The sequence below is a fragment of the Anser cygnoides genome, chromosome 1, assembly GCF_040182565.1.
Source record: "Anser cygnoides isolate HZ-2024a breed goose chromosome 1, Taihu_goose_T2T_genome, whole genome shotgun sequence".
Classification (NCBI taxonomy): Eukaryota; Metazoa; Chordata; class Aves; order Anseriformes; family Anatidae; genus Anser; species Anser cygnoides.
The window spans coordinates 71,169,007-71,191,069 of record NC_089873.1 but is presented as its reverse complement, the minus strand read 5'-3'; the positions used below and the strand labels follow the sequence as shown (position 1 = coordinate 71,191,069).

Genomic DNA, 22,063 nt, shown 5'->3' with positions numbered 1-22,063 from the left:
GTAGTTGTTTTTCATTATGCATGCATAAGTTCGTATTATAATGCTGTTTGAGTAATAACATGCACAGAAAATTGTTCATGTAAGTGTGTTCTAAATTTACTGGTGATTTTGGACTGTGAGACTAACTCTTGTTATGTCTGTCTCTGTTGGTCTCTGGCTGCTGTCTTTTTTTATAACTATTAATGGTCCCAGTTGGTTGATCTTTGTCTGATAAAAACATCTCTTAAATGGATTAACTATAAATGATGGATCATCTGTCGTTAGAGCTGCTCTTAACTCTTAGTATTTACCCCATGTCATCTTATCATTATCTGAATAACTTGAACACAGTCTTAGTGATTGTGCTATATTTATTTAAAGTTTTCGTTCTCTTCTTTTGCCAATAATGAGTCTCAGAAAACGAGCTAAGCTGAGAACTCTGGATCTGCTTATCCCTACATAGCCCTGATGTAAGAGTAAGTGCAATGTAAAAAAAAAAAAAAAGGCAGCTGATGTCATCTGAATTTCATTAACGTAGATAACATTTTCTGTATCTTATTGCATGATGTGGTGTTTCAAATATAAGCAATTATATCCTGTCCTGTAAGGAACTTCCTTTATCCATTGCACAACAGACAAGCTACTGGAGAAGAGGCCTTTTAAGGAACAGCCTCTATGTATCTCTCACACTTAAAAACCTCCTAAGTTTTGTGAGTTTTTATACTGGTGCTAGTTCCTTAGAACTTAACATTTGCAACTGTCATCCAAGTGATTGTCAGCACTGCTATCCTGTGCTACCCAGGCATACTGGGAGACCAGCCTTCTGGTTGTCCCAGCCACTGCTGGTACCTCTGCCTCTGTACTTCCCAGGAGTACCTCCTCAGTTTTACAGACACTGTGCATTGCCACAATTTTGTTGTGTGTGACTGAGAGACTCTATATCCAGCAAACATGTGGGACCTCTCTGTGATGCATGCTTGCAATACCAGGAACTCATGTATGGTATCAGACCCTCCCTGGTCAAGGAGGCCTTATGATCCTTCCATACTGATTGATTCTAAGTAATCTTGTGGGACTCGTATTGGTGTATTAGACTCAAATTGCTTGAGGCTGTAAAACAAGCCTGCCAACACAAGGTACAGTTAAGTTAACTTCTCAGTATAGTTAATGAGTTACAAGGAGACTTCATCTTCAAGGAGACTTCATCTCTTGTGACTTCATATGTGTGAGTAGACTGTCCTTGCTGCTCAATGAGAAGACACGTTATTATCCCCAAAAGCATGATAAGCCCATTTTGTCTTATGAAAACTTTATTAGGATTATGTGTTTTCCTGGTAAATCTCTCTTGGTTATTATTGGAACAGGATCTGGAGAAATGTGAAAGGAAAAGAATCTATTTACATACACTTTTTACCTGCTGGCACTGAAAATAGCAGACATTTTAAGTGGGTACAGCGAGGCACTATGTCTTCTCTGTTTGATCTCAGAATTGCAAAAGCAGACTGACCTAAGAGCCTCACTGAGGAATCAGTTGCTAATATCCCCAGATCTCATAATGTTGGGTCACCACCCCATGAGTGCCAGTCTGGATGAGAGGAGCTTTGGGGCAGTTTGCGTTTGACACTGAGGGTTTATCTGGTCACAGGACTGAACTGTTGACAAAGTGGTATACAGCCACTTTTTCTTATTGTTGGGAAAATAATAGTTTTTATTTAGATCAAGGTTTAGCTGCACTCAGTGATTTACTTGGATGTGTGTTTGTTTCCATGTCCTCTCAGCTACAAGAGGGCAATGCTTAGCAGAACATGTTTCTGAACACAGGTAAAGTGATCAACAGTGTGAAAATTTGAAATATATCAGAATAAGTCTTCTGTACTCCTCCCATGTAGTGACAAAATGGAATATTTGAATAAATAATGGAAAATTCAGGTTACAAGGTGGGATATTTTTTTTCTTTACATTTTGCGCTAATTTTCTATTTCTAGATCTTCTTAAATATAATTCTAATGGCACTAATCTACACAAAGTTCTCCCACCTCCAACATACTTGTACATACACACTCATGGTAAGAAAGGCCTCTCCAATAGCTTGCTGTTCATGAATGATTTTCAGTAGTACATACATAGACCTTACCCTGTAGTTCCGCTGGGAAAAAAAATAATAATAAATCTCTTTTCTGAAAATTTCCTGACGTTTTGCCAAAGGGAAGCTTATCTACAATATATATAGTGGTATTAAAAGTATCCTATAAAGTCCAAACTTAGCATTGCACCCAGTAAGGTGTAGAGAATGCTCACTTGCATTGTCAGAGAACAGCACCAGTCCTTGAAAATAGACAGTTCATGGCATATGCATTGGAGAGCACTCTGTTGGATCACTAACTCATTTGGAAGGAGGGGCATGGAGAGGGTTAGATCATAGATATTTTCCACAGCAAATTAGTTGACATCAACTATAGGAAAAAATTATTTTAGTTGTGAGAAGAGTCCAGGAAACTGATTAAAAGAGAGGACTCTAGGGGGTATATTTTCAAAGAATTGTGTGGGAAGTTCTGTGCATAACTTCGACTGAAGTCAGTGTTTAGAGAAGCATCGTAGTGTATGGTTAATGAGAAACTGTCTTTAAGCGTGGTCACCTTTTCCTGGTGAAGTCTGAAGCCAATGGCTTACTGTCTGATGACTGTATTCAGAGCCTAAGTGAAAGAACTGAGATAACCAACCATGGAAAAAAAAAGGCTCTGTGTGTGTGTGTGTTGCTTTCCAATAATGTTTTGCACTTCTACAACAGGCTTTCAGTAGATCTCAGAACATTTTAGGAAAGTGGAAAAGTGTTTCAAATCAGAACTCTGATAAAGAAGTAAAATTATTTGTCCAAGGTGTTCCAGTGTTGCTGGTGTTAAAACTGGGAGAAAACAGTTCTTTACCTACTTTTTCCTGAGGCCCTATGTAGACACCGTTGATGTTCTCAGTAGAGCACAAACTGAGTACTTTAATGATTTAGTTGCTCACGTGACATGACTCATGCTGATGGTTTACATTTTATAACAGAAACCATCATGGTGTGGTACTTCAAAGGTAGTTCGTGCTTCCTGTATTTGCATTGTACTATTCTGCAACTAAAGACCTTCAGCCTCCAGAGATACTATTACAGCATCTTTTCTCTGCAATAAATTATAAATAAATAATAGAATGTTTTAAACTCTCGAAGACTGTGACTAAATACAGGCAGCATTCCCCTACTTTCTGGATTACTGCAAGACAGCCAAATTCTCTGTGGTGGCTTAGGAGGTCAAGGGCACTTACTCATAAGTGAACAGGCATTGCTTATTGCACTGTAGGTGGATTGTACTGGGAATAGTGCTGTCCACATGTTGAGGCCATGAATACATAAAACTAAGCCAAATAATTCCTGTGCTTGACATCCCTTCCTTGAGAGCATGGAGTCATTTCATAGTGTAGACGTAAACGGTATCATTTTTTTTTGAGTGTCTTGAATACCAAATGAATGTCTGTATTTAAAAGGGATCATGAAACAAACACTGCAAGAGGAACTCTACTGTTAATGCACTTCTACTGCCAAGTGCACAGAGCCTAAAAAGGATCTGTTATTGAGGTCCAGCAACAGCATAGCTGCTGTGAAGAACTGTCATCATCTGATGTCTCTTAACAGCTTTTAAGTTTTGTAGTAAGTGTGGTAATTACTTTAGACCAGTGCAGCAATGATGTGCCAAATGTAGGTTACCCTTTGAGGTCCTGGCTTATCTAGAAATGGGCAGTGACAAGACTTTTGAATGCGTTAGCTGGATCTGAGAGGCAGGACAGCTGTTCAGCACATTTCTGGGGCTGTCTCCCACCTCCTGCTATGATGCTCTGGTTTCATTTTGTTGTAATTCTGTTTTTTTTTGTTTTTTTTTTTTTTGAAATCTCAGCCAAAACAGTCTTACCATTCTTAAATGCAAAACAAGGAAAAAAAAGTTGTATTACCCATGTTAAAGAATACACTGGAAACTCTTCTGATAAGCCCTAGAGCCTCTGTGGCTCAGGGAAGAAAATGGAAATTTGGAAAGGCTTCTTCTGCATTAGGAATTCTATTTTATCACCCTGAAGATCATCTGACCATGTTATAAACCTCTGAAAAAGCACTCATTGAACGAAGGCTTCTTTATTACTTTATCATCAACAACCTTCATCACAGAGCATGATCAAACCCCTGTGCGTGACTGGACTTTGAGCACACATCCCTTTCCAAACCACCAAAGGTACCCCACCACTCTCCAGCTCCCTTGTTCCACCAAGCTAAGGGCAGACCCTGCCTTCTGAGCAGGTTCATGTTCAGAAACTACAAGGACAAAAGCAAGCTTTCCATGTGGTGCCTGCTTAGCCAGGAGTTTGGAAAAAGATGTTGGGATGGAGCTGCATAAATCAGTTATGAACAGGAAGCTTCCCTGCTCTGCCTAGGTTGTTTTTTCTGCTAACAGGTGGGTAGAGAGCAGGAGGAAGCTGGTACAGCTGCTGAGGGGAGAGAATAACCCAGCAGGAGAAAACCTGGGACATAGACCTTAGAGAAGAACAACATCAGTGGATGTGAGCCAGAATATGGAGGAAGGACTTGCTGAGCCAGGAAACTGATGAAGGAAGCTGAAGTGTGTGAGGTGAGGGTTGGATTTAGCTGGCCAAAGAGAAGGGAAGATGGAGAGTGGATTGAAACCAGTGGAAAAACAGTTGAAAAGACCTTAGATGTGATGAAGAAAGGAGGGGTGAGGAGAGGGATAGTGACAGGTGGGAGCAGAGACGGTAATCTAAGGAAAGTGCAGGAGCAGGTGATACAGGATTAAAAGAGAAAAAGTGGATTTTGGTTTTGCCAGAGGAAAAGGACAGAGGCATGGATGCAGAGGTGGAGAGAAAGCAGAGGAGGTGGAGAAGGAAGAGAAAATAGGTGGCAGAAGAACTGTAACATCTGGTAATGTGATCCCAGCCCTGACAGTAGTGTGTCAGCAGAGAGGCCAAATGAAAGCTGTGTGAGCAACCTTCCCTCTGGTACTTTCAAACTCTTGGAGTGCCTCACTATCCATTATGCCGTCTATTTTAGGCATGTTAACTGTGCAAATGTGCCATGTAGAAAATCAAGTGGGCAGGCATACAGTAACGTAAGAGGGTAATCTTTCAGGAGGTCAGATAATGCAAAGGTTGAAGCTCTAGCACCACTATTTTTCGCCTCTGAAATAAACATACCTTAAATTTGACATCCTTTATACAGGAAAATATCAGGATAAGTCCTTGACTATTGCAGGGTTTCTGAGGCAAGTTGAATCACTGGAGTTGACCTGTCTGAACAACTGAAGTCTCTTGAAGATTTTAGTCATTGCCCCCCCCCCCACCCCCCAATTAGCAAGACAAAATTTCTATAGCTTCTCTCTGAAATAGGGCGTAGAGCTCAAAAAGATTTGCATTCAACTTTGCAAGGCTAAATCCAGTGGTCTGCAGCAGTGATTTTCAAACCATAGTCTGAGAACCACAGGACCCATAGATGGAAGTCCTGTGTAATGATCTATAAGAAAAAACAAGACTGTTGTTAAATTTGCTGCAATTGCAAATTTGATAGGAGCTAGTAAATTGGAAATCCTTGATGGATGTTGTAAAGATATATGGGAGACTGGAGGTGTTACAAAATCAGGCCTTCTTTTATGAAGTGTCAAGGTTTACAGAGCCAAGGTTTAACATTTAGGTTTTCTGCTTTTGTTTTATGCTCTTCAGGTACTCTCTTTGCCAAGGATCATCCTTTCCGACAAAGATAAATTGCTTCTGCTCACTGTAGTTTTAGATTTCAGTTCCAGCTGAGATACACTGGTAATCCTGATGCAAAATCATCTTCTAAATGTATTGCAGTTAACTTCAGTTGTATAAATCCAAGCATTAGCTGGATACTATAAATAGGCAGGATGTGCAAGGAGGCCAAGTTGAAAATGTGCAAGAACCATGCCTTTTTTCTTTAATGCAACCCTGAAATTGTACTACATTTCACCATGTGTAACATTTTTCATCTGAAAAGGAAACAATAGTCATGTGCTTGGTGGGTGTAGTAATTAACTGGACTTAATGAAGCATAGAATTTCACACTTCATAGAAGTGGATGGGGGAGGATGAGTATGTTTTTCTCACTTTTTTTTGCTGTTAGTGTTTCCACGGAGGTAGTTTTCTGCAAGATTGGGTAGAGAGCAGAAAGACATCTGTTTTAAATTATATGATGGCTGTACTTTGGCAATGGAAAAAGATGGCACTTAAAAAAAAGGGAAGAAGAATAAAAAATAAAAGCTTGGCAAGTACAGAATGGAGCAGCAATTACAAGAAATATCTTTAAATTCCCAGGATTTGTAATTTATTTTTCCACGCATGCATTTTTCTGATGTTGCTGATGTTAAGGGAGTGAAACAGAGGAAATTCAGTAGGATTTTACAAAGTACAGCTATCTGTGTGAAACAATTTCCTTTATTCAAGTTGCCCCCACAGCAGCTGTTGTGATTAATATGTGGGTGGTAGCAAAAGGGATAGGAAGCAAGACTCATATGTTCATTTATAAGAAATGATAGGAGATCATATTTTTTTTCTGATGTTTTCTTCAGCCAGTGGCCATCAAGAGAAGACGGTCTCCCTCTTAACTGCAATTATCTATGGGAGTAAGACAGAAGTAAAATTAAGGTAGATGTTTTTCAGAAACAGAGCCATGTGAGGCATCTTAGTGGTGGGAGAAGAGAAAGTAATTCAAGCAGTGTAACAGTACCTATTGATGTGTCACCTACTGCAGTTTCCAATATTTTATTTTTCTCTTTATAAATTCACCCAGAAAGCACTTTTTTTTTTCACCCTCCTTCTTTAAACATTAAGACTGTGTGGCTCCGAAGTGCAGAGATGAGACTCCACTCCTGTGGTAGACATTTTCATATTTGGGTAAAGTTGGTGGGAGCTGAGGATATTGCTGTCTGTCTCATTCTGAACAAGATGACAAGGTGTGATGTATGAGTACCTTCCAAGAGTGCAGTAAGTTGTGCATCCCATGGGGTTGCTTTTCACATCCTCTCAATTGGAGAGTGGAATGATTTAGCATTTATAGGGCTTGTGGCTGGAAAGGTTGGGAATTGTGCTTTCCCTGTAGTGGGGTCCGAGCTATATGGCGGTGCCCCCAGGTTGTTCAGCGACTCAGTGCACTTGAAATAGAGCACTGGAACAAAATATGTTCTGAGTGATTTTTAAGTAAAAGCTAATGTGAAAATGTGGGAGCTTGAATCAATGTAAACACATTAAATTTAAAATAATTTTCAAATATAATAAAGAAAAAAATGATGTTCCTGCTCTTGAAATTCCTCAAGGACACATTTCTCCTTTTGAGTCATGTTTTAATTAGATTATATTTTATTAGACATTCTTTACAAATTTTAAAATACTGCTATTATACATGCACAGAGGAAAATCAGTTTGAACAATTGTGTATAGGCATTCATTGAAGTCAACCACAAAACACGAACATTTTATGTCAGTTATCAATGTACTCGATATGTATATCTAAAGTGCATTATGTTACAAAAAAATATAGAAAGTCAGCAGCACCAAGATACGTTCACAAAATAAATACACCAGTCAACAAAATAAATTACGGTAAATGTGACAATAATAATTGTCTTAGCATTAGCCAAAAAAAAAAAAAATCACAATAACCAAATGTGCAGTTTCAGAGAGCAATGGGGGAAAAAAGTTTTATTCTGAGCATTTACAATATTTACAGGTAATAAATATTTTAATACTTCCCATATGTTCACTATTACAGAATACTGCAATACGTCTTCCAAAGATGTCTTGCTGAAAATATCAGCGCCTCCTGTGGAGCAGAAAAAATAGAAAACATTAACTTTCACTTCAAATACATAGACTCAAAATTAACAGCAAGAGTTCCACAGACTATAATGGATGTGCCTTGCTAGTAAATATTTGCACTAATAAGACCTGTTTAACAGTATTACAGTATTAGACATCATTTCAAAATCTCTATTTCCTTCAGTGTAATGCAGCTGGCAGTATGAAGATCTGCAGTTTATCATGAAAATGAGACCATCTGTTCCACTTTGTTGTACATTCAGACAAATAGGAAGGAGCTTTAGTTTTCTTAGGGCCTTACACAAGAAGATTCCTGACAGCTATGGGTAGAAAAAAAATTATCAACCTGTAATAAATATGCCAAGCACTGAAAGGAAAAAAAACAACCAAACAAAAAACAAAACAACAACAACAACAAAAAAACATAATTGGAGAAATGAGAAATCTGATTTGAAGATAAAAAAAAAAAGCAAGTCCTTTTTGAACACTCTAGCAATCATGTCCTTATTGTGTTAACTGTTTGGGTGCAATGCCTAGCTTCTTATTAAAACTGTCCCATGGGATTATTTAGGCTATCTTGACCAAATCTGTCTTGGTCCACTGATAGGCCACCTGTTAGGCAAGGGGCCTCTTTATCTTAAAGGTGTGTATTTCTATACTGTCACGTCCATGAGTTTTACTTCATTAAAGTCTGCTCGGGTCTTGAAGTGAACAGATCCTTGATGGCATGTCTCTTTAAGTATATGAATAAATGCAGAGAATATATTCCTGAAACTCTCCCTTTGTAAGCCAAATGGCTCGGACCAAAAAGAAAATGAGCATCTCGTGTTAAGCTCTGATTCCTGTTGCATTCAGTCAGAGCTGAAACATTCAGAGTTTGGTTGTACACAGCCCTAAGATTTGAGGACTTTCTAAGGGACACTGGTGTGCTTATATGATTTCTGTAATCCTCCCTTTGTGAACATGGGAGAACAAAAGCAGAGCCAGCTTCTATCCAGCCTGTGTAATACTTGCACTACAATATTATTTTAAGTTATTTCTTAGCAGTGCTGCAGGAAATGCTGAAGGGTTGGGCTTTTTTCCCTTCTGCTGCTGTGAACAGCACATTTCTGTAATGCACTTCAGTTCTCTGGGAAACAGCTATAGGGCGAAATGCAAAGCTATAGCATAGAGTGTGATTCTCTCCGCTGCTGGATGGATCACCAAAGCTGTGGGTAGTGTTCCACATGGCAGACGTGTGTGGGCGTGAGACACACACAAAAAAACAAATCCTTGAGAGTCTGAGTATTTTTTTTTTGTATGTGCACATTGAAAGTTAGACTACATTTAGCATTAGGGAGTTTACTCATTTGAAAGGTTTCTTAGGAAATTAGGTAATAACAGTTTAATTGAATTGGAATGGGTATATAGCTGGAATGTCAAGGAGAAAGAATTTTTAAGTGCCTGGAATGGAAATGTTAGTATGAAGCTCCATAATAATTAACTAGGGTAATATTAGGGTGTATTCAGGCTACGGTATAATAATGACACACAATTCATAGAGTATGACTGTATATGTGTGTCTGCACTATGTAGGCCTGTTTTTAAGAGGATGACATTTTCACTCTGGCTTGGATTTTACTCTTTGTTGTAGAGTTTAAGCTAAGCCACATCTTGACAATGGTCTCCATACTAATGACTACTTGCAAGATGCTTTCTGTGATTTGGTCTCTGATTTTGCAAGAATGGCTACTTTATGAGATACTTCTTGTAATAAGTCAAAAGATCTAGAGTGCAGGTCATTTCTTGTCTTTTTTTTTTTTTTCAGATCTAAACCCAAAATTTTGGGATTGAGATTGGCCAGAGGGAATGCCAGAGAGGGCATGGGGATTTTAGTTCAGCCTGTTGAGCAGAAAGAAAGCACAGAGATACAGTGAAAAGCAGGCTGCTGCATTATGCACATCTATTTCTTCACTACGAAGTAGTGATGCTTCTCCTAAGTGTCAGATAGCCTTAGAGATGCTACAAAAGCAGCTTCTAGTGATGTAGCATATGGATATCCTGTCTGCATGTGCCTTCCTTGTCTCCCACCAACAGATAAAGTCCCTGATTTAGCTTGGTGCAGGTGAGGAATCAACCTCACCAAGATGCAGTCGTCCCTCCATCTAAAATGTGCTTGCCCACTATGTGCCAATAACCGCATAGGAAACTACTTTGAACCTGACTTCTGCTATCTAAAGTACGTGGCATGGAGTTGGTCTTGCTTTGAAGTTTAGAAATAATATCTTTTGTCAGCCTACTGGGATAATTGCAACTTTATGCAATAACAGAGTGGAACTATCATATTATGTTCTGTCCTTTTAAGGGAGGAATTTTGTTTTCTTGTTTCAGGGCTTCTCTTTGCTTTATTTTCTTCAGCCAAATCTGCACAATATAGGGCCTCTTTAGGAATCTATGCTGTGTTTCTGTCCCTGGTGTAATACTGCATCTTGGGGAATAATATCAGGAAGGTAAAACTAATTCAGGACTCCAAGGTGAAGCTGACTACCTTCAGCAATCCAACCATGCTTGAAACAGAAAGACTAAATTCAGACAATCAACAGGACTGTATCTGTCATTCTTTTACAGCTCCCTTTGGATAGACAACCAAAGAAACAGTGAAAATGCCCTTGGTGTTTTTTTTCCTACATTCAAGATTTCTATGTGCTGAAGACACTGCTGCCACTGCAGTTCCTTAAGAGCTGTTACAACTTCAGACATCTCATGAGAGGACTACCAGAGTGTGCCTTTCCTAGGTCACTGGGACAAAACCATCCTCTCTTACCCCACTACTGACTGTTAGAGACATGCTAAATGCTATATGGTCAGGGATGCTGAATGCGTAGCTCTGGACACCAGTAACTTGTGTAGATGCCAGCAGAAGTTGAGGCAATGGAGTACACTGCACACTGTGCCCTGTAAAGCTTAACGAAAGACTGAATTTTAGTAAGTCCCACAGCTGGCATTCCTTTCTAAGGGACATACTGTGAGCAAGTGGCACTTCTATTTTGTCTTATGCTGCCAAAGCAGATGGGGAGGAGGAGAGAAAAGCATTTTTTTTTATTTTTTTTTTTTACTGTTGAAAATACAAACATTTGAGGAGAACTGGGGAGAGGACTGCTTAGATTTGCCTGCAAGTATGCTGACCTCCATTCAAACCAAGATGACTGCAAGTGGATGAGTCGCTTGGGGCACCTCCACTTAAGTCTTCAGGTCGCCTCTTCCCTGAAAACCCTTCACTGTCATATGTGAGAAAAGCACATCTCTCTCCAAAAGCAATGCTCAACATTTTTGAGCAGCAACGTAATTGTTTCACAAGTTGGCAAAAGGATAGAGCTGAATTAAAAAGTCCTAATGGCAGGGAAAATTTTATGGCAAAAGGCTGGTCTGCATTGTTTGCAGATATTACTAAGAGAGAAATTTTCCATGTTCTCCCCTAAGGTTAAACAGTAAAATGAAAAACTGTAAAGTAAGGGTAAGAAAGTTGCCAAAAAGGGGAGGCGTTGAGAGGGAGGAAAGAAAACTTCACCATTTTATAGATGCAGAGCCTTAAATAAAACTCAAAGCTTTCAATCAGCTGAAGCCCACGTGTGGGACCAAGATCTGAAGAGACAGACACTACAGTTAAAGTAGAATAGGGAATTTTAATGGCTATGATGTGCTTTCTTTTATCAGAAAAACTTCTCTTGCTACACAGTTTTGGGAAGCTCGTTTTGGCAATAAGCAAGCAGTTTACTAGAATTGTTTGTCATAGCAAGGGAAGACTCTTTGGTGTATATCCTCTAGTAATAGTGGCTTTCTGGCCAGAAGTAAAACGCTTGCTTTCCTGGGTGCAGATTTGCCAGTGCAAAGTGGACAGGGTACTTACTGCCAGAAAGCACCCTGAGACAGTGCACTGCTGGAAATGCTACTACCCAGCTATAGCCATAAAGGTGTGCTACTATTCCAGACTTAAACAATGCCTTGACCTCATGCACAGAAAGATAACAATTTCAGTAAATATATATTATGCCTGTGGAAAGGATGTAGTAGAATTACCTTAAAATATGATTATGTGTAGTAACAGAGTTGTCCAAGAGTGGGCTCTCAGTCATGCTGCTTCCATACATGTCAGAATTTAGCCAAGCAGAGCGGGCTCGCCTCTTTTTCTTCTCTTGTTCCTTACGTTTTCCAGGCTTTGCTTTCTTTTTCTTGCCCGATACCTTCAGGGGTTGTTCCTTGTAGGTCTGTGATTTGTTTGTCTCCTGAGTTAGGTATCTGCCCTCATCTTCACTGCCAAATCGGACAGGATAGTTCTTTGTGTTTGTAGCAGGCTTAGGGTTAGGTGAAACCTCTGACGTTGCACGGATTTCTGCAGTGTTGACACCTTCAATTAAATTTTGAAGGAATATTCTTCTTCGTAGATCTTGGATTGACTTGCCCTTGTCATGCAGTAGCTGGTGCTCTGATACAGCCCGTTTGCTAAAGAAAGAGAAGAGCAGAGGGGAAAGAGACAATTAGGATTTATTGCCCATTTATTGCCCATTGCTTGGCAAAGCTCCTCTCTCCTCTGACAGTGACTGCCTGTGTCAGCTCTCAGGCTTGGAGACACCCAGTTAAGTCAGATCATGGGAGCAAGTCCTGCTTCTGAGTAACTGCTCTCTACAGAGAAGAAGGAAAAGACCTAAGCTGGTAGTAATTCTCATCTGACCGATCACAGACCAGTGGGCCTGAAGTTGGATTAGTCACTACTCTATTCTAGAGGAGCATTAAAACTCTTAATACATCACACTTCAGGCAGTAAAACCAGGAAGACAGTTGTGAGATATATGAAAACCAAGGGGTCAGGTAATGGAGCACTGCAGTTGGGCAAGAGAAGGAATAACAAGTACTGAAGCTGGAAGCAGTGTTTATACAGCATCATTCTAATAATTTTCTTCTGCTCATTCATGTACTTTGAAAATATAAATAAATGCATAAAAGTGCATTTCAGTTCTAAATTTAAGTATGTGCAATTGCAGAAGTTTAATGGAAAAATGGTCAGATTTGGGTGCCTAAAGCATAGGCACTTCAATCCTTAATGAGCTATCCGGAGAGGCAGCTTGTGCAACAGCAGCATGAGCATCAGCCGCTCCTGTTGACTTTACTGCTTGGCCACTTGTGTCTAATTATGGCTTTAGATGCCTTCCTGGTGTTCCTTTCAAGTGTGAACTTCTGGGGCCAGTATGAACTTCTTGGCTTCTGTGCTCTCTGAGTTTTACACTAGCCCTCTTCACTGGATCATCTTCCACATCTTCCACACATCTGCTTTGTTCGTGTGGGTCTCTGGTACTCTTTTAAAGTTCATGGTATTACGGTTCACTAACCTCTTTCTAGTTTTTGAGGAATTAGGAGATAGTTAGATATCTGTCTTTTAGAGATGTACTGGCAAAAAAAGTATGAAATGTCTGAGGAAAGAAGATACAAGTGGCACCTGGATAATAAAGAACTGTGAGAAAATGCATGCTTTTTCCTTGGTGTGGGATAGACGCACAGCTGCACTGTGAACAACAGAAAGAGCACAGGCTGGGATTTTAGTTATGTTCCCATGCATGCTATAATAGAGTTTATCCTTCCGATTGCCCTACTTCAGTGTGCTGAGATTGGCGATGTATCCTCTCATCTTGCATTAGGGTACTGCATGTGACTGCGTTCTTACTGGCCAAAGAAAATGAATTCACTGCCTTGCCTGTCGTATAATCATTTGGTCAGCTAGTGGATACACAGTTGTTTCTCAATGTGGGTGAAATGGGAGAAGACATAACTGTGAGTGACTATTCCTTCCTTCCATCCCTTCCCTAATTATCCTGCAAGGTTTCTAAATGTGGTGGACAAAGTGTGTTAAATTATTGGAAGTGTTCTGTAATTTATCTTTCTCAGTCCCTTCAGCCAAACACTTGAGATTTGTGATTTGATCAACAATAAAGTTATTTGAGGTTGGCAACTTTATGTAGCATTGGTTTAAGACCCCTTCACTATTTGTCTTTGCAAATCTGCAATTTGTATTGGGTCCAACTGGTTAGTTCAAGTGATACTACATCTCAATTGCTCAGTGTAAAATTCAAACACCAGCTTTCTCCCATCCCCCTGTAAGACTAACAGATGACTGTTGTTTTAGCATGAAGTGATGAAGCAGGTATGCTCGCCTAAAACCAGGCCTAGGTATACTCAGGTTTGTGAGCACACGTTTGGCCAAACATTGTCTATGATGTTTTAAGTGTCCCATAATCAGATGAGTTTTAGATGAGTTCAGGCCTTAGGACATGTATTTTATGCTCTTCAACTCATGTCTCTAAGTAAACATGCAATATGATAATACTGAACTCAACCTATATTGTTTCATTCCCTTCAGCGCAGCTGTGACCATTAACGCAAGCTCAAGATCTCCCCCAGGAGAATTATTTTGACCAGTGCAGCTCTCCAATAGCCGTCTCGAACAACCTTCTCATTAAGGTCAATCTGATTTGCAAGTGTGCTAATAAAACTAGCACCTTGGACTCCTCTGAATGGCAAAATCCTGTGCTGTTTGTCAAGCTGTCCATTGTGGTTCACATTACTTTCCTAGCTTCAGTAAATTATTTTCCCTTTTTTTTTTTCATGTGAAATGCAGTTTTCCTTTCATTCCTCTAGTCTGAAAAAAGTATACAAAATCTTAGTGCTTTACTGAGTCTAAAATAGTATGTCTCATGTGATGAGCAAAGCTTTCCTACTGCCTGTTGTAAAGTAAAGAATAATTCCTTTTATCACAGACAACCTAAAACTGCCTTAATCCTGTAATGTGTATTTGGTCAATTTACCCACTGTGACAAAATCTTGAATCTCCAAAGCCTGTTATTAAAGTACTCTTGATTGAAAACCTATTCCATTTTACAGAGCTGAAACCTAAAGATCTGGTTCCAGTACACACAAGACAGTCAAACAGCATTACGAGATCTACATCTTATGAGAGTATGCATTTCCAAAATAATGCAGGGATAAACATGTGATAGGTCAGTGTGCCAAAGAGAGGGTGGGTTTCTGTTTAAATGTCTGTATGATATTTAGCATCAAGTCTGGCCCCAAATAACATTCTGCTATTCCAGATGATTGTATAACGTTACATAGTGTTACATTTCACATGACTTCTATTACTCAGCCAGACTGAAGGATTACATTTTGCCTACCAATTTCCTTTGTATGCTCTAGATCAAAAATCTCCCTAAAATGAAGAAGCTGTGGTAGATATATATCTCTTTGACCTTCTGCCTCCTTCCATTATGTTACTCAAACAACTACTATGTTTGTAGATCAGGGGAAAATACTTGCCCAAGAAGGCTGATGTAAGAAGTGCTTCATACTGCAGATATCAACAACGTCTCACCCACACACACAGAGTAGGAAGGCAATGGAAACAGAAATGATTGTGTTCACATATTGGGAATGATATGTAAAAATAAAATAAAATAAAATTAGGCTGTTAGCATTAAGATGACCCACTAGAGGTCCCTTCCATCCTTCTATAAATGCACCTCATTCAAGGAAAGAGTCTGACCCCAAACCTAATGCAGAAAATGCTAAGCTGACTTGTGGTAGGCACTTTTGAGAGAAGGTTGGTGATGGTATGTATTTGACCAGAGTGCCCAAACTAATTGCTGTATCCAAGTACACTATGTGCATATGAGACTTAATGTCTGATTATTGGGAGAACAGTAGAAACCTATTCAGATATTAAGCATGTACTTCCAGATAAGCTGTTCTTTTCAGGCAAATTCTTCTTTTTTTTTCACTAGATAACTAGCGTCATTGAGAAGCAACCTTCTTCAAGCAACAACTTTCTGTCTCAGAGTTGCTCTTATTTAATTGTTATTATCCTTGACTGTTCATGTTGGGTCTGTTCAGCAGAATAGGAGAAAGGACTCAGTCAGCTCTCTGTCTGGGTTTTGCAAGACTGAGTGCCCTTGCCACTGGCTCCAAAGGGAGTAAAAGCTGCTCAACCTATCTCGGCGTTAGGAAAAATATGTTCTACAGATCTGGGGACACAGTGCTGCAGTGTCTGGTCACGCTGATAAAAATATTTAATTTCACTTTGAGGCATTACGGGGTTTCTCAGAAGTTCTCTAGTCAGTAAAACATTTGTATAACAAATAATATGTCTGGCAATCTTTTCCTGGGACAATTTGCTATTGCTTTCCTTGGGAGATTTGCCTTAGTAAAGTCTGTAGAACTAGGCCTATGTCATTTTGATTATTTTTGCATGGCTATAATAATGTACTTTAGTATTTTCATCCGTTACTGGTTTAAGCCTATGAGTGAAAAAAATATCTCTAGGCTTAAGTGAGTTATTAACCATTAACTCTAGGAATGGTTTGTGGTGGTATTAAAACAGGACACATGTTTGAGTGTGGTGTCTGTGTTTGTGTTGTACCCACAAACAAAACTGCGTGCATGCCACTAACTGACAGCTAACTGGTTTCTTGTGTGTGTTTTACATGCCATAGCAAAGAGGGAGCTGAGAAATACATTTCAGCTGTTTAGCTTCCACTTTTTTTCACCCAGCCAGGATGGAATGGGGATGGTGGGAAGAACTCTAATTCTGACCTTTAAAAACAAGTGTTAGAACAATGCTAACTTCAAAAAGAAAAACATTATTTCTAAGCATTTCTTTTTTAACAAATTTGGCTTGGATCCAGTTCAGAGTTTCTTAGCCAAGGAAGTACAGCATTTGACTGTACTTCAATTATTTTAATTTTTTGTTTATGAAACTGAATTTTGGATCCTCTGGATAGCCAAAGAAAATGGTCTCAAATGTAGGAAATATCTCAACAGTAGTTTTCAGGCATACAAAAAAGCTAAGCACTAATAGGCTTGGAAGAACACACTGTAACATTATCAGTAATACGATGTTCTACGCAATTTGCTGTAGGAGATTTGTAGCAGCTGTCTGCTTGGTGCCAAAGTTTAGGTGTGTCTGAAGTCACTTCACCTAGGGGATTTTTTTGTTGTTTAAATGGCAGAGGAAGTGGTATTTGGAAATCTTGTCCTTATGCATGTAACAGAACAGTTACATGGAAATCCATTTGATACTAAGTTTGCTCTGTCATGTTTCTCTGTATGTTGTGATTGGATTTTCTAACCCTTTTTCTGCAACCTGACTTCCTTCTGAACTTAGTAAAAAGACAGCCATCCACAGTATGACCAAAGAGTTTCTTCCTTAGAAAATCTGATGCAAGTCCAGTGAGAGCCAGTGAGCTAGCTACGTGTGTTAGACAACTGCTCCTGCATCAGCCCAGTGGTTTCGCTACTGCACTTTGCCTAGGGGACACTAGTATGAGCTATGGTGATTATTTTGGAAGAAGCAAAAGGGTCATTTCCTGGATAGAATCTCTTAAGTTACATTAGCATTTGTCAAAAATATGCTTCTGCCTCTAAGTCAGATACTGATCTCCTTTTAGAAAAATAAATAAAATAAAAAAATAAAATAAAATAAAATAAAATAAAATAAAATAAAATAAAATAAAATAAAATAAAATGCTGAAGTGACAGAAATCCAAAGCAATTGTTCATTGCCTCAGTTTCGTGATGGCCCCAACTGCTGTGTGTTTTCCCCTCCCTTATCAATACTGGCTGTACGCCGGTGCCAGAGAAGCACGCAGTACTTGGTGTAACCCCCAGGAGCTTGGTGGAACGGGTTGCTCCCCGGCCGGACCCTTCTGGGGTGCAGAAAGGTGCATGGGCAACAGCGCACACTAAAACTGCAGCTGCACGGCTGCTCCCCATGGAAGAAGAGCCTCTCAGCTCCAACACTGCCTTCCTAAGTGTTTTGTAAGGGCAGAAGCTTTCACTTTCCCTGCCCCGAACGCCTTCTGACCGTGGCTCAGACCAAACCCGTGGGGGAGCACCTGGGGCAGGTAACGCGGAGCCGCCCGCTGCAGCGCTGCTGGGGGCTGCTGCACCCCGGCCCCGGGGGTCCCCCGGCCCCCTGCCCACCCGCACCGTGACCGAAGCGAGACAAAACCCCAGATAAACTCACAGTCGGCGGCTGATCCCCTCCACTGATCTCCCGCAGGAGGGCACGGAGTAACTCAGCAGGAACACTGCGAAACTCCACCGCTGGAAGAGTTTAGTGAACATTGTATCTTCCGGGTCCTAAAACCTGCAAGGAAAGGAGCGTCAGTCGCGAGAGACACATACGCCAGCTCCGTCCCGCAACGGCCCCTTGCTGTCGGCTCTCCCAGCTCCCAGGCTGCGAAGGAAAAACAAACTTTCTCAACTCTCGACAGCGGCTCACTTCTTCCAAACTTTGCTTCGTCTCTCCCTCCCTTCCTTGCTGTCTGCTTCTCGCTCTCTTCCTCCCTCCCTCTCTCTGTCTCTCGCTGCCCGGAGGCAAGATCACTCTTAATATTTGTTGAGGAAAAAAAATAATCTAGCTCATATTTGAATCGGGCTGAGGAGCGCGTCTGTTTGTCTCCCTGAGCCGTGTTCAGTTCTGGACTGGAAAGCGGCAGTCCCAGGGCTTTCTGCTCCAAGAGCAGCCCTCCTTTCAGATAAGGAAAGATTCCCTACAGCAGCTCAACTAACCTCCGTGTAAACACACGCGCGCGCTCACACGCGGATTCGGGCGGGCGGAAAGGCATCTATCCATCCCTCTCTAAGTATACCTCTGCAAAAGTTAGGTTCACGTCCTTTCCTCCCGGAAAGCTGGGGCCGCGCTGAGCCAGGGCAAGTGACCTCGAGCAAAAAGCGCTGCCCGGCTGCGGAGCCGAGAGCTCCTCTACCAGGAGCGGTGGCCCGGGGACGCGCGGGGGCTGGGACGCATGCTGGGCTCCGCAGGTTGGATCGCGCTGCAGCCTGCGATGTTCACACGCCCCGGAGCAGCCTCTGGGAGACCTGCGGGAGGACGGAGGCTTTTTGCAAAGAGATGGCGCCCTAGGAACATGTGCGGAGAGAGCGAGAGCCCTGGCGGGATACCCGCAGCCAAAAAGACTAGAAATCAAGCGGTTCTCGGGACCGGAATCAAAAAGGAGCGAAGAAAGGGAAACACCCGACAGCACATGCACGCAGCAGACCCTGCGGACTCCGTCCAAGCTCTCCGCATCTTCTGCAGCCGGACTCGTCGCTCTCCCTCTCCGCCTTTACCCCTAGGTCAGCGCCTCCCCTGCCGTGGCAGAAGGGAGAGGGCGATCCCCCATCATCGGGGCAGTTTTCAGATCAAGCCCCAAAACCCCAGCTTGGGATCCCCGCCGCCTTTCCTTTCACACACCTACCGTTTTTCGTCGCAGTTCACCTATTAGCTGGAGGGATGATGCCTAATGATGTTAATTGTACGCTAGTAAAGGGAAGGGGGGGCGAAGGGGGAGGGCTGGGGGAAGGACTCGCCGTCTATGAACACAAGCGCTCCTGGCCAAAAAAGTAAATTAGTGGAAAGTTTTCTCCTCCTCTCCCTCTGTCGCCTTCAGCCTCTCCCTCCGTGGAAGTCAGTCTGGCCAGGGCGCTGCAAATGCCTGTGGCAGGTTGCGCTGCTGTGCGGGTGCCGGAGCGGGAGAGGGACCATCCCGGTACGCCCCGCCGGGATCTGCCCCCCTACCCATTTTCCATCCCAGGGAGACACTTGTGTAAAACCAAAGGTGACACCACCCGCCCCATGACAGAGCCAACCGGCGCAAGAAACTGCCCCCGGCTCTTCTGAAGGGAAAAAAGCCGGGGGTGGTCTGTGCACCCCCCCGCTCCATCCCCCGACTGCTCCTCCAAAGGGAGACCGCTTGCGAGCCCGTCTGAAAAACTTTTTGACGGCAGGGGCCGGGCTCTCCACTCGGTGTGGCCCTGCTCAGGCGGGCAGCACCAACCCAAGCACCTGGAGCCGCCGGCTCCGTAGCATCCCGCCTGGCCCCCTTGCCCCTCCGCGGCGGCGCACACCCCGCGGGGCTCCGCTGCGCGCACCGCCGTCGGCAGGCGCGGAGGGGTGGCTTGTTTCTGCCCCCCCGCCAGCCTGATTTACAGCAAAACTCCCCCAGCTCCCTCCCAGGCTTCAACAGGACGCTGAGGCGTGCCGGGTGGTGGCTCCTTCTCAGCCTCTCCGCGTATTGTGGAAGGTTTTCTGGAGAAGGCTTGGGCGCGTCAATCCGCTTTTGTACCTGTAAGTTATCTGGCGTTAAACGGCTCTTGCTGCCACAGTAAAAAAAAAGTCCAGCTCAGCCAAATTTCATACCACACAGGCAAATAAAACCGAAAACGTACGAGCTGAAATAGAAATCATGCTGAAAACCTTAAGTCGTTTATGCTGTAAATAAATTCCCTGAACACCTGGTAGGCTATAAATTAAAATGTATAGCTAATAGGCTTCTTTGATTTATGCTACCCTTTCGACTAATTAAAAATAATTGTGACATCCCCTGAAAACAGCCTCCCCCCACACTTATAGGTCTATTGCTGGTGTTAATGGTAAAACGTCCATCAAATATTTTTAGAATTTCCTTTCCTCCAGAAATAAAAAAAAAAAAAACCCTTACAGACTCAGGAAAAATAAATAGCCTTTATAAACTTGGAATATTGAAGTTTCTTCACAATTTATTACTTCACCTTTTGCTTGAGTTACAGCCCTCTGTGCTTCTCAGAGATCACCCTGGCCAACAGTGGTTGATCTTCTCAGCAATCGCTTCCAGAACTATGTGCTATCCTTAAGAAAATAAAAAAAAAAAAGGAATAAAGAAGTGAAATCAATAAAAATAAAAAATAAAAAGAGAGAGAAAGAAAAAGAAAAAAAAAAGAAAAGAAATACCTTTTCAAAGAAATCCAGCCCTGCAGAATTTTTATTCTGCCTGCAACAGGTTAGTGCTAAATAAAGCGTTTTAAAGCAGGTGCTTTTCTCCCTTGCTGCTCTTTTTATTATGAGGAACAGAAGCTTCTCCTAATATATATAGTGAGGGAGACCCTTCTCTATTGCTTTTATTGAAAAGACCGAACTTGTGACATCACTAACCACCTTCCTATGGCTGAGTTTGCCTCATCTCTGCCTCAGTGGGCTTGGAAAAAAAAAATCTATGGCTTCGCTAATATGGCAGGAACTGAGCAGTGCCAAACCCTTTCAGAAGGCTTACTATCATACCATGATACCGTGCCCTTTCCCCCCCCCCCCCAGCACCCGCCCCCCCCAGAGCCCGTTTGTCATCTGCACAAGCGGCGCTGCGCTTTTCTCCTGCCACCTACACAAATGCCTAACCCGTGAGCAAACTCTTCCTGCTACCTAGCCTCACCACAAGCCTGAGCCCTCCTCCGTGGCGGGACGGGGCGAAATTCCCCTCCACGGGGGGTCTAAGCCCCTGTCCCCCCACCGGCTGGAGAACCTGGGCTCGGCGGGGGCGCGCCCAGCGGGGACGCGGCTCCCGGGCGAGACCCTGCGGCACCTGCCGCCCCAAAACCCGGCCGCTGCTGCCTGCTAGCCCCGGAGCTCCCCTTGCCCCGCGGGGACAGGGGACGAGGCCAGAGGAGAGGGAAGGCTGGCAGAGCGCTGCTTTGGCACGGCTTTGGGACCGGGAATCGCGCCCACACCTGTGCCAAGGCAGCGCCGGGCACTCACGAGAGCGGCCGGCCCCGTGCGCAGGAGCAGGGCAAGGCACGGATTTCTTTGGGTTTCACCTGCTGGGGCCTCGGTTTGCAGCAGCGCTCCCCGCCAGGCGAGGCGCTTGCGGTGGCTGGGTGTTTTCCCAGCGCGGAGGGACCGGTCGTTTTGTCGGATCTGGAAGAGGCTTCAGGCGGAGGTGAGGCAAAACCCCGTGTTTGCCTTTCTGGTCCAACCCTCCCTGCCATGACAAGGCAAACCTTATCATTTCAGTTTTTCTGCCGTCCTTCTTTCCCCCCTTCCCAGCTCAAAGACAATGAGAATTTGGAGGGATGCCGCGCTTGGCTTCTGACTCCTTTTTCCATACATATAGACAGGCATAAATCAGCTTTCCTACGAGGAAGTTGACCTGGGAGGTTGGCTAGGAAGATAAGTCCCTGTTCCAGGTTTGGCACGGGATTCCCGAGCGGGGAGTAGGGCCAGGGGCTGCGGGGGGGGGGGGGGGGGGGGGGGGGGAGACCGGGCTCCCCAAACGCCCCTGAGGAGCGAAACCTTCCTGTGAAACAAAAGCAGCCAAGTGGGACAGGTTCGGCTAACCGGGGAGGAGCTGCAATCACAGCCTTAGAGAGACAGATAATGACAGAATAA

General features: G+C 42.8%; 1 protein-coding gene across 7 annotated transcripts; it reads right to left on the bottom strand.

The window, feature by feature from the left end:
* Window positions 1-7,344: 7,344 nt before the first annotated feature.
* Window positions 7,345-20,835, bottom strand: PTHLH (parathyroid hormone like hormone). 7 transcript variants are annotated; one of them, XM_048052814.2, is made up of 5 exons: window positions 20,636-20,835; window positions 20,437-20,533; window positions 17,891-18,013; window positions 11,902-12,324; window positions 7,345-7,849 (listed from the first exon to the last, which is right to left on the bottom strand). In XM_048052814.2, the coding sequence occupies exons 3-5, from the start codon at window positions 17,989-17,991 to the stop codon at window positions 7,840-7,842; spliced, it is 534 nt and encodes a 177-aa protein (XP_047908771.1). In that variant the 5' UTR covers window positions 17,992-18,013; window positions 20,437-20,533; window positions 20,636-20,835; the 3' UTR covers window positions 7,345-7,839. The 7 variants fall into 7 exon arrangements, with proteins under 7 accessions (XP_047908771.1, XP_047908767.1, XP_047908766.1 ...); XM_048052810.2 differs by lacking the exons at window positions 20,437-20,533; window positions 20,636-20,835 and adding an exon at window positions 19,125-20,368; XM_048052809.2 differs by lacking the exons at window positions 20,437-20,533; window positions 20,636-20,835 and adding an exon at window positions 18,519-19,093.
* Window positions 20,836-22,063: the final 1,228 nt, after the last annotated feature.